Here is a 16,955-nt window from a genome sequence, read left to right on the forward strand (position 1 = left end):
TCGAGTTATCGAATCTTTGCTACCATTTGCAAACGATGAAATATTAGAACGATATTATCAAGCATTTAACGATGATTTACGACCGTTATTAAGTGATCGATTTGCGTCTCATGTTATTCAAGCTCTTGTAAAAATAGCTGCTTTTAAGGGAATTAAATATACTCCAGATGAAAAAGATTCCAATATTGTGAATAGTTATCAATTTGCTCAGAAAATCAGTAAATTCCTGCTAAATAATCTGGAAGATTTTGTATGGGATACATACGGAAATCATATTATACGAACGGTTTTACAATCTTTATCAGGAATATTTGAAAATAAAGATAATAAATCGAAAATTTCCGATTTAAAAGATTTAGAAAAATCACAATTATTGCCCGAATTTACAGAAATTGTAAAAGAATATGGCGAAAGATTGATTCAATGGCCTCAATTTATTGATTTACCCTACGAAGAATTAACATCTGGTCTCGTACAAATTTTAATAACATCGTTACGAAAAGTTGATTCAAAATTAATGAAACGTGTGCTTAAAAAACTCTTGGAAGACAGTTTTCTAGGTGATGAATATAAAAAATACGTAGAAAATGAAAAACAACCAGACGATGTTGTCTCACTTTATGGAAAACGTCTCCCGCCTGTTTTCGACTCAGAACCTGCTATTCGTTTGCTAGAAGTAGCAATTGTAAATGCAAAATCAAAAATGTTTACACAAATTTATGCGAAATGTTTCGTAAATAATTTAATTCAATTAGCGAAAACGAAAAATACGAATTTTACAGTACAGAAATTATTGAATGCTTGTACGGAGAAAGTTGAATTTGAAGCTATTTATGATGAATTGGCACCGGAAATGGAAAATATTTTTTTAACTGGACATACAGGCGTTATTTTAAGCATAGCACAAGCGTGTAAACGATTAGGATCACGACAGGGTCAATTTACACAGGTGTGTATTTATAAAGAAGTCGTTTATTTACAGAAAGAAGTCGTTCATTAGAAATGCTCTGTTTTGATCTTTGCTCTTTAGCAATAGGGAATATTCATGAAATTTAAATTTGGTTCAAATATTTTTCTTACGTAACTTTAATGACTGGACATTTCAACTAAACCATTATTTTAGTAATAAATTTCGATTTTTGCCCCAATTTCTTATGAAAGTCATTTAGACCTAATTTACCACTTAAAATCAATATTTATTTTCAGAATTTTATGCAGAGCTTACATTGTAACGAACCAGCAGATAAACAAATTAACATAGTTCCATTAACATTACGAATGATTCCATTAGATCGATTACAAAAAGTAATTGAAAGTGAAAAAGTTTTTAACGTAAATTTACATGGTTCATTAATTATTCAAGCCATGTTGGAGTTTAATAAACCAATTAAAATCATCAATAGTTTATTAAACATGGAATTAGATGATTTAAGGAAATTGTTTTGTGATACAAAAGGTTGTCATATTATGGATTCGTTTATGGCTAGTCAATTTGTTGGTGAAAAAAGTCGTGAAAAACTTATACGAAAATTACAAGTGAGTATTAATTTAGATCTGGAGTCATCGCCATTCATTGAGTCTCAATAGCTAGATTAGGCCCAGCTGATTAGGAATCAAAGGTCAAGTTTTCTTACATTATTTAACTACAAAAACAGGGTGGAATGACAGAACAGAAACTATGAATTCCTTATGAAACTCTAAGATGAAGAGTCCTTTCTCGATTAAACCTTTGTTAATTATCGTTTTTAATTTAATAATTTCTCGACTAATATTCACACTACCACCTTCATAACAGGGGATCTCTGATGATCCCACTTGTAAGGTCTATATGGAGGACGGTGAAACCTCCATACATGTTATTTACATCTACAGGGTGCAGGTTTAGAATGTTTGGGTCCAAAATCTTGGATCCATAAATTCCAGCGGAGAATCTTTGGATTTTCTGCGTGGCGTCTGGCCTCGATAGAATCCTATAACTTCATCTGCTTAAAATACCATGTCTTATCCGGAGACGAGTGACAGGTTGTTGTCATGGAGGACATGGAAAACTCCTTGATCTAAGTGCTATGGACCCTTGATATTATATTATTATTAAGATCAGGCTTTACAATTTGTTTAATTTTTTCAGGGAATATATCAAGATTTAGCCTCAAACAAACATGGTTCAAGAAGTTTCGATGCATTATGGACAAAAACAAATCTCAAACAAAAACATCATATAATGGATGAATTATGCCATAAAGAAGCTGGATGGTCAAATTCAGAATTTGGTAAAATCATTGCTGGAAAATTAAATATATCATTATATAAACGAAATAAAGATCAATGGGTGGCCAGTTTAAATAAAGTTGATAAAACAAAAGAATTATTTGCTGATATTATTGGAAATGTTTAGATTTTACAATAAAATATGTTCAAATAAAAGTATTTTTCAAATAAATTTCAATGATGTTTTTACTTTTTGTTTTAATTAATAATCGTTTCCTCTTACTCGTCAATGTTATTGCTAAATTTTAATTTTCAAGGGCAATCTAAATCTAAAATTTATTCATAAAAACATTTTCATGCAAAATTATGGTAAAAATATAACCCAAATCTAGAAAAAATTGATTCATGAAATTTCATCATATCTCCACAACATATCTAAAGTCCCAAGAAATCCCACTATTGCTCCCGTTTTTATCACTATTCCGCATCTAGAAAGCAACTTTCACGGGGATATTATAAGTGTTATGATGTGATCATTCAATAAAAAATCATCGATTTAAATCAATATGTACGGAAAAGAAAGCCCATAGCGAGACATTCTGGGACTTTGGGTACGTTGTGGAGGTGAAATTCTACATAGAAATCAATCATAAAATTTGATGAATTAGTTATTAGTAGATTTTGGAAATATTTTTACTATAATACTTCAAAAAGTCCAAGACTTTCAGATTGAAAATATGATATTTAAAGGAGTCTCTTCATTCATCCATCTCGGAGAGCAGGTAAATAACGAAGGAAAAACTAGCACAGCGATAAAAGAAAGACTTCAGAGAGGCAATCGAGCATACTTTGCAAATATGAAGCTCTTGAAAAGCAAGCTGATTACAAGAAGGACAAAGTTGAAAATATACAAGACTTTGGTTCGACCAGTAATAACCTATGGGAGTGAAAACTGGACACTCACGGTAGAAGATCAGGAGGCTCGAACGGAAAATAATCAGAAGAATCTATTGAGCGGTACAAATCAATGAGACAGAATGGCGTGTCCGGAACAACAGTGAGATATTAGAAATCCTAGACGGTGAAGATATTGTTAAGTTCATGAAATCCCAAAGACTCCGTTGGCTTGGACACGTCCAGAAAATGGAAGACGCCAGGATGCCGAAGAAGATACTTAACGCCAAGATCTATGCTACCAGGAAGAGAGGAAGGCCAAGGCTCAGATGGATGGACCAGGTGCTGGATGATTTGAGGACAATGCGAGCCACTGGATGGGGAACCAAGACCCAGGACCGCAACGTCTGGAGGCGCAATGTGGAGGAGGCCAAGGCCCACGTCGGGCTGTAGCGCCTATTGTTGTTGTTATAATACTTCAAAAAACTCGTGTTTGAAAAAATTATAGAAAACCTTTTTTGTTTTAATGGAACAATTAAAATACAAATCGATTAGATTTTACATTTGACCTTTTATTATGTCCTGTCGCAATGTGCTCTAAGTCGTAGTAAAAAGAAACAGAATAGTGTAGGCCTTATATTTTACTATAAATTCAATATTTTCGATTATCTGATTAATTTTTATGTTATTTTTTTTAAATGAAAGTGAAACTTTAAAATACACAAAAATAAATATACCTTTATGTGTATTAAGTTAGGCAATGGTTGTTTCATAATAACATAAAAAATAGCAATAATGTTATTATGAAACAACAAAAATTTGTAAACTTTGCGAAAAAATTTTTAATCCACAATTATTTATTATTATGATACCCCAAATAAATATTATTGAATTACATAAATAATTAAAGACATTAATTTTTTCTCGAATAAATATAATTAAAACCAAAACGGGGCATTAAGTTACCGGCGTTTTCAAAAATTATCATTTAAAAATATCTGTTAAATGAAATTTTAAGAAGCTGTAGATAAAAATCAATATGAAATTATAAAATAATTAAAAATTAAGAATAGGTGTAAAAGTTTTAGCAGTATACATTAATAAATTATATATAGAAATGGGTTAGAAATATATGTCAAATCAATGTACCTCACTGGCTGGTGTCTTGAATGACATAGAAATTGGAGCCCACGAACACCAAATCCATCTTAAAAAGGTTAACACCATTTATTTATCACTTGTGAGAGTCATTTTTCACTTTTATGTGAAATAACACACATGAAATTTTTGAAAAGCACAACATTTACATGATTCCCAAACGTAATACTATTTTAATTTATAGCATTAATTGAAATAATTAATTATTCAGATAGATGGCATTACCTTTTCTAGTTGCAATTAGGTTTCATTTCTTACTTTATCGTTTACATAAAAGTAATACCAATTGCCTAATTGTAGTCTCAGTTTTTTTTATTTACAATTTTTACTCTTATTTTTTATAGTAATTTTGGTAGTCGAAAAAAACGTATTAAATTGCATAATAATAAAATTGATGTTACTTGAATTCTGCCTAACAAAATCACTTACATTACATTACACCAAAATTTATTCGATAATTTGAATTCCGCGGGTGGAAAGCAAATTACGATGTATTAATATCTTTATAGACCTCATGGTTTTTTGTCCAGTCAAAGATCTTGTTTGAAACAAAAGTTTCATTAAAAATATTCTAAAGAATAGTGCCAACACTGCCAACCAAATGTTTAATTTTCTCGTTTCGAATTAGCTTTCTCCTCACATACCGAAAAGAAGAAATATTCATATAAAAACTAAAGTTCCTTAACAAGAAAACCTGTTTTTTAAATTTTGATTTTCCATATTTCCCGATTTTCCTCAAAATCCACGAGACAGAAACTTTGCCCTGTTTTTTTTTTTTTTTACATCTTTTCTATTATAATATGTCTATCATAATTGAGCTGGTGGCAAAAGCAGCACTCTGTTTTTTAAGTTTAAAATACACACAGATATTTATGTAAACAAATTTCCGAGGGCTGCCACCTAGCAAAGTAACGGGAAATCGGGAGATAAACCAGGAAATCGAAAGATATTGATATATACCTGATATTTTTGATGTTAATTGTGCACCCATTTTTTTTATAGTTGAAATTTAAATAAATACCCTTCAAATAATTTAAAATAAAAACTGCTCAGAAGTGTCGAATTAACCTGAATATGAAACCGACAATCAAAAAACTTTTTAATTACTGAACTCGGTAGGATTGATGTTGAGATCGGAAGTCAGGAGAATCTTCCGATCAAATCTGGGGAGGTGGCACCCTAGTATTAAATCGGATAAGAACATTTGTGCTTTTTTACATTATTTTCCTGTGTAGAACCTTAGATCATATATTCAAAGTGTAGAACCCACTCTTTTAGATTTTTAGGCACATGCCTCCTAACTCACCCTGTATGTCATTATATCATATTTTATATGTATATTATTGCATTCGAAATACAAAATAAATTTAGGGAGACAACAAACATGCCGGGAAGAACATAATCTACATGTTCTTGCACCTGCACACCGGTTTAAAACTGGAATAAACCCATAGAAGTAATGACATATAACTTTTTTCTTATATATAACCTCTTTGATTAAACCATAGAATAATATAACCTAATAATAAACCGGTTAGTAAACCTGTGATCTGAACAATTGAGCTGCTTCTAATTAAGTAAATTGAGTTTGAGTAACTGCAAAAGTTGGTAAGTGAATATTTTCTTTGCCCCGTTTCCTTTTCGTATTTTATTGCGGGTTTTGAAGAGGATATAATTTAACAAAATGCAAAATACAGCTCATTGAAATGATCCTTTTATTTTAATAATTATGACAGTAAACATAATTTGTGTAACTAACAGTGGCGTAGCTCGCCTTGGAGGGGCCCTGCATCAAAATTAGTTGGGGGCCCAAATGAAAGGTAAAGATTTCTCACAAAAGAAACAAAAATGCTTGCATTAAATGGCTTAAATTAAATATTTATTGATTATAAGTTACCACTTCCTCCTAGAAATTGAGCCAAATTGCCAAATTGATATAGCCAAACAATTCAAACTAAATATACACTTTTCTTGCCTTTTTTTCGACAAATTGATTTATTAAATCATCTATTGCTTACGCACCTTTGGGGCCTTTGTAGCGTGGGGGCCCCGTATCATTGATACGGCGGTAGCTACGCCCCCTGGTAACTAAATATAGCCCGAATACAAACTAATACATTTACCAGTAAAAAACCTCACAAGTAAAAACCATTTTACTTATTATTTTTTATTTTTAGATATAAATTTAAAAATGGAAACAGAATTAATTGCAACCAATCCAAATATAACAGAATCAAATCGAATTGAATCAGATTCATCTGAAACACTTCCAACAGAATCAAATGCATCTGACACAACTGCGAGTGAAACAAATGCAAAAAAATCTAAGGAGAAAATTTTTAAATTGGCTTTTGTATTAGCTGAAAATGAAGTAAAAATTATAAACGAAACAAATTTAATAAAACTTTTAGTTGAAAAATTTAACGCTAACGCATCCTTAGATGATGGAATCACCCTGAAATTTTTAAATGTTACAGGAAATGTACAACATCGAAAAGATATTCTAGAAAATATTAAAAAGATCGTAAACGTAAAAAAAGTTGGGGATAAATTACATCTTTTATTCCACAAAATTCAACGAGATTTTCCGTTAATCGAAGAAATCCGTTATTTAAATGATCCATTTTCTTTATACAAAACATATACAAGTCTAATAGCAGAAAAGTCATCTAATAATCATGAAGTTACGCGAGTTATAAGGCAAATGAACGCGTTTCGTCGATTACATTGCTTAGAATTTACAGATGAAACATTAAAAACGTTGAATATTTTACGCGATCTTTATATCGCTAAAAAACGAGAAATGTCAGGAAATATGTATTATATCGCAAACAATGCGTGGAAGGATTTCTTTAATAATATCCAAAATAATGAATTTGATAAATTAATCGATGAATTTAATTCAAAAACATTTGATAATAACCAAAAATTACAACAATTACCGAAATTAGTTTTAAATGAAGACCTAAAACCAAAAGAAAAAAAAATTCCACTGGAGGAAGATCAGGCCTTATTTGAATATGTGAAAAAATTATTTAAAGCAACTCAGGAAAAGAAGTTGAAACGGATGTTAGAAAAATGTATGAAATTATATAAAGTTAAGAAATGTTATTCTAAGGAGAAACGCCAAGCTATTAAGTCTGTTGGGGAAAAATTACACATGCCATTTCAATCTACATAATGATTATAGCGATTAATGATACAAGAGACTGCAATAAAAAATTTAGAGATAGTTTTCCGTGGCGGAGATTTCCTTCACGTATCGCGTACCAAGAACTAAAACAATTGTTAAAGATAGATTCCTCCCTCCAGAAATTTAGAGGGTATCGAAACAAGATTTTTTTGCTTTGGATTCCGTTAAGTTAAAGTTTTGATATACACTCTTGCTAGGAGACTCGATCAAAATTTGGTATTTTGGCCTTGGGTTCCCAAGTAAGAGTGAAGAGAACAACTACTCATTTAGTCAAAAATTACCTCATATTTTAATTCTTATATGAGGACCCCTAAATTTTCAAATATGGTTATTTATATTATTTAATTTAAAGAAATGTATAAAATGTAATATTTTGTTAATAAATATAACTTTTTCTAAAATCAAGCTTTTATTATTTAAAAAACCTACCAAAACGGTCAAAGTTATTATTGGTCATTTGCCTATTAAAAATTTGATTGATTTTCTGTTAGAAAAAAATAATGTCAACCTATTTTGGAAGGATATTCGATACATCGATATAGGAGCTATTAACGCTTTCAATCGATGCTTTAATAATTAATATTCAATTGATATTTAAATTTTTGGTAATTAATAATTCATGAATATTTAATTTCCGTGTGCCTTCGTACAAGACGAATACTACATGAGTAATCGTTGCCCAAAATAATACAACGAACACGCTCTCTGTGTAAATTTAGACCACTTCTCCATTGATATATACTCTTTCTTAAAGAAATAAACGGATTACAAGTGCTTAATTTACAAATATAACTTAGAAAAACATTAGTAAATAATGGTAAATAACGACTATGGAGTTGAGTATGACGACATAAGTAACCATGACGGTTTGTTTTTAATATAGGTCTGTGATTGTTGGTCTATTTATATAACTAAAAGTCTGTAAAACGAGTAAATAAACAACAACACGTTTGAGATGTTCGAGAGCTGTCATCATCTCGCAAGTCAAACTTAATAATAATTTGCAAACTTCGTAGCAAAATATAAGGTAATTTAAAAAAATGAAACTACTTATAATTATTAAGAAAATGATTCACATGCCTATTGAAAACAATTTTCAAAAAGTGTTTTCAAAAGTTTAGGTAAGTACGCAGGTGGAAGTGTCCGTTTAACAGACCCGAATAAAATTTTCAATAGTTGAGAAGCTATGGTCGTATAAACAATTTGTTTATAACAAATCCCCCCCCCCACTCTGAGCGATGAGCAAGTTAAAAATTCGGATTCAACGGGTCAAAATTCTTTCAAATACACTCCTTGTTCGGTAGGACCTGTAAATGCATACGAAACACACTCAGGGCCCCCGCTACCGTATGCACAAAGTGTACAATGCACACGGGTGCCACCTTTTTTAGGGCGCCCAAAACAAGGGCACAAAAAAACTTGTATAATTGTTTGCTTGTTTGTAACTCTCCTTTTTAACACGCTGCTTATGTACTGCTGTGTAATGGGTATCAAAAAAGCGTAGGGGGCTCCAAATATCAGTTCTTGAGAAGCGCCCCACGCTTTTTTCACAAAAATACCATTTAATGTTTGTTAATTTATTTTTGCATTAATATTAATGCGATAAAAGCGTGGGGCGCTTCTTAAGAACTGATATATGGAGCCAAAATGGAGTTTTATTTCAAGCACTTACCAATGTTACATATAAAGCATTTTTATTACTAGATAAAACTGGGATAAATCAAACAAACGCGATGGAATACGAAGAAATTGAATCAAATGCGGGTAATCCAGTCGCAGAAGAAACTCAACTTAAGCGATTCAAGATGATTATTCCATTAACTCAAGATGAAGTAAAATTTATTCACGATAAAAACTTGTTGGAAAGTTTTGTTGAGATCTTTGACGCCAACGTATTTATAACAAATGGAATTATACTTCGATTTTTAAATATTGTAGCAAGTATTGATGATCGTTATGATATTCAGCGATTTATTAGAAAATATTTAAAGATACCTAAAGTAAGGAAATCTTTACGTCTACTATTCAACAAAATTGAAGATTATCCGTTAATCGAAGAAGTTCGTGATTTAGCAGAACCATTTGATTTATATGAAACTTATACTAATTTATTAGAAGAACATAAACCAGTTTATCATCCCGAAGTTGCTCGAATTATAAAAAAATTGAATATATTTCGTTGTCTTCATTGTATAGAATTCACAAAACAAACAACATCTGCGTTAAATCTTTTGTACGATCTTTCTACCGTTCAAGGGCAACCAATGTCGTTTAAATTACAGGGCAAAGCAATTAGTGCATATAAAAGAATTTTTCAAAATATCGAAAGTACAGAATTGAATACGATAATTGATGAATTTAATTCAAAAAAGTTTAATAATAAGGAAAAAATACGACTATTACCGAAATTAATTGTGGATGAAGATCAAAAATCAAGGCTTCAAAAAGAAGACATGGACTTATATCAATATTTGATTCGATTAAAAGAACCATGTAAAAGAAGTAAGAACAAAGACTTTCGATTTAAATTAATGAAAAATATACGGTTTTATGATGCTTATAAAAAATTTTATGCAAAAAATCGCCGAGCAATTAAGATTTTGGGGAAGAAATTGAACGTTCCATTTCAATGTAAGTATGTTCATTTATTTAGAAGCGAATTAAGAAATTTTGTGCCCGTAGGCAGTTAAAAATTAGCACCCCCGTAATAAAAATATATCAATAAAGACCCTCTTCTTTAGTTCTTTCAAGAAAGCACTTTTCTAAGTCACTAGCATACATTGTTTCTAACATACTTGCTCTATTTTGAACTTCTTTCTCCAAAGTGTTCAAATTGATCAAATTGCTTAGAAACAAAAATTTATTGGAAAAATTGCTGTACATTTCTTGTCTCTTTTGAAGTTCAATCACAAATCTGTCTATAATTACTAGATATACTGTCATTCTGAATGTTTTCCGGCCTGATAATGAAGAAGTAATATCTTGCTTGCGCAAAGTCCTAATAATCAAGATGAGTTTCTCGTAGCCATGCCTTGATTCGACAAATTACGAAAAATTCTGCTTTGGGAATGATAAGCTCAGGTGAATGGGGCGTTTGAGACGACCCCTCTTGTGGCAAGGAGTCCACTGCTTCATTCCCTTTAACGATAAAGTAACGCGGTTCCCAGATCAGTCTGATTTTGTTATTCAGACTCAGGCGTTTCAGTTCCTCGAAGCATTCATTGAATACCAGATGACATAAAACTCAACATGTACGTAATAAAATTACGCCTGTAATACATTCTTTTATTCGTCTTCCATTTTCCTTCCAATAATTACGTAATTCGATCTAATAACAAATTGGTATTAGTTCCAAGTCGAATAGATTTAATATTGTAGTAAATTTTTTAGGTACGGAAATTCAAACTGAATTAACAGAACAAACTCCAACTGAATCAATTGTACCTGTATCACATTCTTCTGAATCAAATGCTACTGAGTGTTATAATCTCAAAAGAGAAATTAAAATTGAATCAAATGTATCGAAACAAACTCCAGTTGAACCAATTTTAATTGGCTCAATTAAAATCGAACCACTTGAATCAAACACAAATGAATGTGAAGAATCAGATTCAAACGCTTTAATTAATTCAAATGAAAGTGAATCGTATACACCTCAGCCGCAAGCAAACGCAATTAAATGTGAAAATTCAGATTCAAACGCAGATCAAACGGCTGTAATTAATCCAAATGAAAGGGAATCGTTTCCAATTCAGTCACAAGTAAACGCAACTGGATGTGAAGAATCAGAATCAAAAGTAAATCAATTGGATGTAATTAATCCAAATGAAAATAAATCATCTACAATTCAGCCACAAGCAAACGCAATTGAAATTGGAGAATCAGATTCAAACGCAGATCAATCGACTGTAATTAACCCAAATGAAAGTGAATCGTCTACAATTTTGCCACAAACAACTGGTCCTGTTGTGAACAAAACAATTACAAAAAAATCACGAAAAACTACAAAAAAATCTCGAAAAACTACAAAAAAATCTCGGAAAACATTTAAATTAAATTTTGCATTAGCTGAAAATGAATTAAAAATTATAAACGATACAAATTTAATAAATCATTTAATCGAACAATTTAACGCTAACGTATCCATAAATAACGGTATTACATTGAAATTTTTACATATTAAAGGAAATTTTGAACACCGTAAAAATGCATGGAAATGTATTCGAAAATTTATAAACATACAAAAGATTGAATTATCATTATTCCGTAAAATTTTTCGTGATTATCCATTGATAGAAAGAGTACTTTATATGAAGAATCCAACTTCGTTATGTCAAACATATAACCACTTATTAATAAAAAAAAAGTTCCGTAAAAAAATTCCACGAATTATAAAAAAATTGAATGTATTTCGTTTATTACATTCGATAAAAATTACAAATGCAACGATGGATTCGTTATATCTTTTACATGATCTGTATACCAATCGGAAACAATCAATATCCTTACAATTACAACAAAAAGCACTCGATGCGTATAATCGTTTTTTTAAAAATACTAAAACTAATGAATTGGTTAAGATAATTAATGAATATAATTCAAAAAAATTTGATAATTACGAAAAATTACAAAAATTACGAGCAAAATTACAATCGGCAGTATTCAAAAATCAAGATAAGCACTTATTTGAATATGCAAAAGAATTATATGAAACAGCAGAAGATGGGAAATATAAATTGTTTTTGGAAAGATGTATAAATTTATATAAAATTAATGAAGGTTTTTCTGAGCAAAAGCGTCTAGCAATTAAAGCTGTGGGGGAAAAATTAAACATGCCATTCCAAGGTACGTAATATAATTTTTAATTATTTTTTATTATAATGATAAAACATAAGAGGGGTACCGCAAATGGTCCCTTAACACCTAGACTGAAGCAGTCCTCTGCATCTTGCTTGTGAAGAACCTGTCCCCGGAAAGTGAGACATCTCCGGTTAAGAAATACTATTTTAAACAGATGAAGGAATGCTATAGGATTCTATCCTATATCAATCAATCCTCCGCCGGGATTTATTAATCCGAGGTTTCGAACCCAAACATTCTAAACCTGACGCCTTGCAGGTTTCCGAAGGTGCAAAATACATGTATGAAGGAACATTTTTATTACAGCAAACTTGATATTTTTTTTTTAAATAATTCGTATGGACTTTAAAATAATTTTGAAACAAACTTTCATTTGTTAAAAAAATTTTAACGACTGTACTTTCTGCTATATATAAAGAAAAATAGTATACAACTCACGGCCAGAATGTTGGATGCTCTTGCATGCCAAGAAATCCAACTTTCTGGCCTATTAATATACTATTAGTTCAATTTTCAACCATTTTTATCGAAATTATTTTTCTGCCGATTTAATATTATTTAAATTGTAGGTGAAATTCAAAATGAATCAAACTTGATGGAACCAACTTCAAATAAGCCAGTATTAACTGAACTGGATATTCCATTATCTGGTGATGAACAATTTATACATAGTGAACATATAAGGAAATTTTTTGACGTACTTAACGCCAATGTATTCATAAGAAAGGAACAAAACAAGAAATTTTTGCACATAACAGTAAATGATGCATATCGTAAAGATATTTACGAGTATCTTGAAAAATTTGTTGGTATAATACAAAAAGTAACGAATGCTATTACAACTGATTCAGTTACAACTGAACCAACAAACACTGAACCATCTTTCCCTACAACTGAATCAAATACATTTGATTCAATTCAAACCGAATCAATTATATTGACTGAACCACTGTTTTCTACAAATGAATCAAATACAGTGGAACAAATTCAAACTGGAACACTTTCCTATGCAAATGAATCAAATACAAATGAATTACTCATTCCTGCAACTGAATGTATGGAATTATTTGATACCAATACTGATAAAGAAAATTCAAAAACAAAACGATCAGCAAAAAGACGAAAATCAAAACGATTTGCAAAAAGACGAAAATCAAAACGATTGACAAAAATACAAAAATCAAAACGATTAGCAGAACAACACCAAGTTTCCAATACTGATGATCAAATCAATACTGATGAAGAAAATTCAAAATCAAAACGAAAACACCAAGATTCCAATACTGATGAAGATGCTACTGAATCACTTTTCCCAACAATTGAACTATTTGAATTGGATATTCCATTAACTAGAGATGAAGTAAAACATAAATTCACAAAGAATTTAATGAAATTTCTCGTTAGCAAATGTAACGCCAATGTTTTTATAAAAAATGGTATTGCAGTAAGCTTTTTACATATTACAGCAAATTGTGTATATCGTAGCTATATCGAAGAACATCTTGAAGGATTTCTTAACGTTCGAGATCATCTTGAAACTGCCCAAAAAATTCGTGATGATTACCCGTTAATTCAAGAGATAAGCCAATTAGAGGATTCTTCTCAATTATATCAAACTTATAATAGTTTATTGGCTGATGAAAGTGAATCGCATCCTGAAGTTTTGCAAGTTAGGAAAAAAATGAATGTGTTTCATTATTTACATTGCAGTGACTTCACAAATGAAAATCTAAATTCGATAAATCTGTTTCACGATCTTTATACTTTTAAAAGTACATTTATGTCGTCAAACTTTGAGAAAGAAGTAGACGATGCATATCGTTTAATTTTCTATAATATCGAAAGTAATGAATTTGATAGCACAATTAAAGAATTAAATTCAAAAAAATTAGATAATTACGAAAAATTAAAACAATTGCCAAAATTACCTTCGAACGAACTACAGTTAGTCACCAATGAGGATTCAAAATTAGAACCACAAGCAAAAAAACGAAAACAACAAGATTACAATACTGATGAATCAAATACAGTCGATCTGACTCAAAATGAATTAATTCAAATTGAATCACATTATTCTGCAACTGAAACAAATACAGTTGAGTCCATTCAAACTGAATCACTTTCCCCCGTAACTGAATCAAACATAGTTTCTACAACGGATAATATGGAAGTATTTGATTTGGATATTCTGTTATCTAAAGATGAGGAAGAACTTATATCCAAAGAAATGAAAAAACTCGTTGAAAGATTTAACGCCATTATATCCATAAAAAATGGCTTAGCAGTGATATTATTACATATTACAGCAAATAAAAGTTACAGTAAAGATATCAAAGATTTTCTTCAAAAATTTTTTAACATAAGAGATTATTCAGAAAGACAGGAAATAATTAAATGTGATTATCCATTAATAGGGGAAATGATAGAAGAAATGAGTCATTATGAGGATCCCTTATCTTTGTATCAAGCTTATAATAGTTTATTAGCTGAAAAACCTGAAGATCCTGAAATTAAAAAAAAAATGAGTGTATTTCGTTACTTTCATTGCAAAGAATTCACAAATGAAAAACTAAGTTCGGTAAATCTTTTACATGATCTTTATACCTTTGATAATATATCGATGTCGAAAAACCTAGCGAATAAAGCAAGGCTGGCTTTTAAGGTTATTAGAGATATTAGGTTTATGTCTTCTAAGGTCACCATAAATTATTTTGATAAGGTAATTAGACAATTCAACGGAAAAAAGTTGAAAAATATCGAAAAATTAAAACAATTGCCAAAATTGAAACAAAAAGAACCAGACATACTTGCAAATGAGAAAAAACGAAAACACCAAGATTGCAGTACTGATAAATCTATTATTGAAAGAAAATCAGAACGATTACCAAAAAAACAAAAACTCCAAGATTGCTATACCAATGAACATAAAATTGAAACAAGTACAGTGGATCCAATTCAAACCGAACGTCTTTGCCCCGAAACTGGTATAAATACATTTGAGTTAATTCAAACTGAACCACTTTTTCCTACAATTGAATCGAATACAGCTGAGTCGATTAAAATTGAACCTATTTTCCCAGCAGCTGAATTGAATAATGAATTAATTCAAATTGAACCACGTTTCTCTGCTAAAGAATCATTATAGATAATGATTTTCAACTAAATTAGAAAATTTGAGAATAATATTTTCCGTTTGGTTAGTTTTTCAAGGGCAGAACAAATTACAAAAGTCTCAATGACTCTAAAGTTTTTGATTTTCAAGATATTTTACCTAAATGTTTATTACGGTTAAATAAAAATATTGTACTTATTTGTATTTTTTTTTTAAATAGTAGTTTGAGAATAAAATTTCGTGAAATTAGCTCTTCAAGAGTAGAAACAAAAGTCTTAGTGCCTCTAAAGTTTTTGATTTTCAAGATACTTGGCCTAAATGTTTATAACAAGTGAATGAAAACATTGTGATTTTTTTTGGTTTCAAGTGAATAAATATTTATTTTTGATATATACTTCGTGTTATTTATTTATTGATATTTTTTAAACAATCAGTAGGTACAAAGTTTGCTTTATGATTGTTATTCAGGCAGGTAAAAGGAGTCGGAACTATGTAGTCCACAAGCATACCAGATTAAGAATTTAATGGTTTGCCTTTTTTAAATTACTGCATATTCCGAAAAATAAAGAAAAACTTTCAAATTCTCAGATATTTTAAAAATTAGTTTTAAATAAATGATAAAATAACTAAGGCGTACGTCATTTATCAAGCACTTCCAGTTTTGTATTGGTATATATGTCGAAGTCAACTTTTAATTAGCCGTTCAACTAGGGGCCTGAAAGATATGTACCTGAGTACTGCCACTCTTGCAGTGAAAACCAGTTTTTAGTAGTATCATATTTAGTTCCAACTTTTGGTCACTGCTACTACACTAAATACCATTGCTTTTTATGCTTATGGGATAGTAGAGCCAGAGAACAGCATTGGACTGAAAGTGATTGGCCACCCCGAGAAACTTTAAAACCTGGAGAGAAAAATGTTATCAATACTACTTTGGTGCCACCAGAAAAAGTTTTGTTACCACCTCTCTATATCAATTTGGGGTTGATGAAACAATTTGCAAAACCCCTGCAAGAGGCTAGAGACTGTTTTAAATATCTATGTACAAAATTCCCGAAGCTATCAGAAGCAAAGTTGAAAGAGGGAGTTTTCACTGGCCCCGACATCAGAAGGCTTTTAACCGGCACCCTCTTTGAGGAAAGTATGAATGAGAAGGAAAAATAAGCTTGTGTATCGTTCAAAGATGTAGTGTAAAAGTTTTTGAGAAATACTAAGGATCCTGACTACAAAACCATTGTTCAACTAGCAGCATACGAAGCTCAAGGCTGCAAGATAAGCCTGAAGGTCCATTTTTGCACTCATATATAGATTTTTTTCCTGAAAACCTGGGAGCTTACAGTGAAAAACAGGGGGAGCGGTTTCACCAGGATGTCCGCGATATTGAGAGACGGTACCAAGGAAGATGGGATATGTGACTATGCTTGTAGACTACTGTATAATTTTTAATAAACGAGTGCTTTTACCAATTTTTTGTTTTTGAATTTGCAAAAAAACCTTACGTGCGATAGAAAAAAATGGCCATCATTTCTG

At 30.7% G+C, this 16,955-nt stretch overlaps 4 protein-coding genes across 4 annotated transcripts in view; 3 read left to right on the plus strand and 1 right to left on the minus strand.

The window, feature by feature from the left end:
• Positions 1–4,420, minus strand: part of LOC123290961 (oxidative stress-induced growth inhibitor 1-like) — a 56,959-nt gene extending 52,539 nt beyond the window's left edge. Inside the window, exon 1 of the mRNA XM_044871352.1 lies at positions 4,252–4,420. Within this exon, the coding sequence (XP_044727287.1) occupies positions 4,252–4,329 (78 nt within the window). The 5' untranslated portion in view covers positions 4,330–4,420. The remainder of the gene's footprint in view (positions 1–4,251) is intronic.
• Positions 4,421–5,775: 1,355 nt separating this feature from the next.
• On the plus strand, positions 5,776–7,492 carry LOC123291010. The gene is made up of 2 exons (XM_044871428.1): positions 5,776–5,868; positions 6,438–7,492. The coding sequence occupies exon 2, from the start codon at positions 6,452–6,454 to the stop codon at positions 7,439–7,441; it is 990 nt and encodes a 329-aa protein (XP_044727363.1). The 5' UTR covers positions 5,776–5,868; positions 6,438–6,451; the 3' UTR covers positions 7,442–7,492.
• Positions 7,493–8,392: 900 nt separating this feature from the next.
• LOC123294801 lies at positions 8,393–11,828 on the plus strand. The gene is made up of 4 exons (XM_044875957.1): positions 8,393–8,480; positions 9,158–10,084; positions 10,844–11,719; positions 11,821–11,828. The coding sequence occupies exons 2-4, from the start codon at positions 9,187–9,189 to the stop codon at positions 11,826–11,828; spliced, it is 1,782 nt and encodes a 593-aa protein (XP_044731892.1). The 5' UTR covers positions 8,393–8,480; positions 9,158–9,186.
• Positions 11,829–11,867: 39 nt separating this feature from the next.
• Positions 11,868–15,458, plus strand: LOC123294808. The gene is made up of 4 exons (XM_044875966.1): positions 11,868–12,298; positions 12,883–14,157; positions 14,263–14,886; positions 15,109–15,458. Exons 1-4 carry the CDS (start codon positions 11,902–11,904, stop codon positions 15,456–15,458), a joined length of 2,646 nt encoding a protein of 881 aa, XP_044731901.1. The 5' UTR covers positions 11,868–11,901.
• The last annotated feature ends 1,497 nt before the right edge of the window (positions 15,459–16,955 follow it).

Source organism: Chrysoperla carnea, chromosome 1, assembly GCF_905475395.1.
Source record: "Chrysoperla carnea chromosome 1, inChrCarn1.1, whole genome shotgun sequence".
Taxonomy (NCBI): Eukaryota; Metazoa; Arthropoda; class Insecta; order Neuroptera; family Chrysopidae; genus Chrysoperla; species Chrysoperla carnea.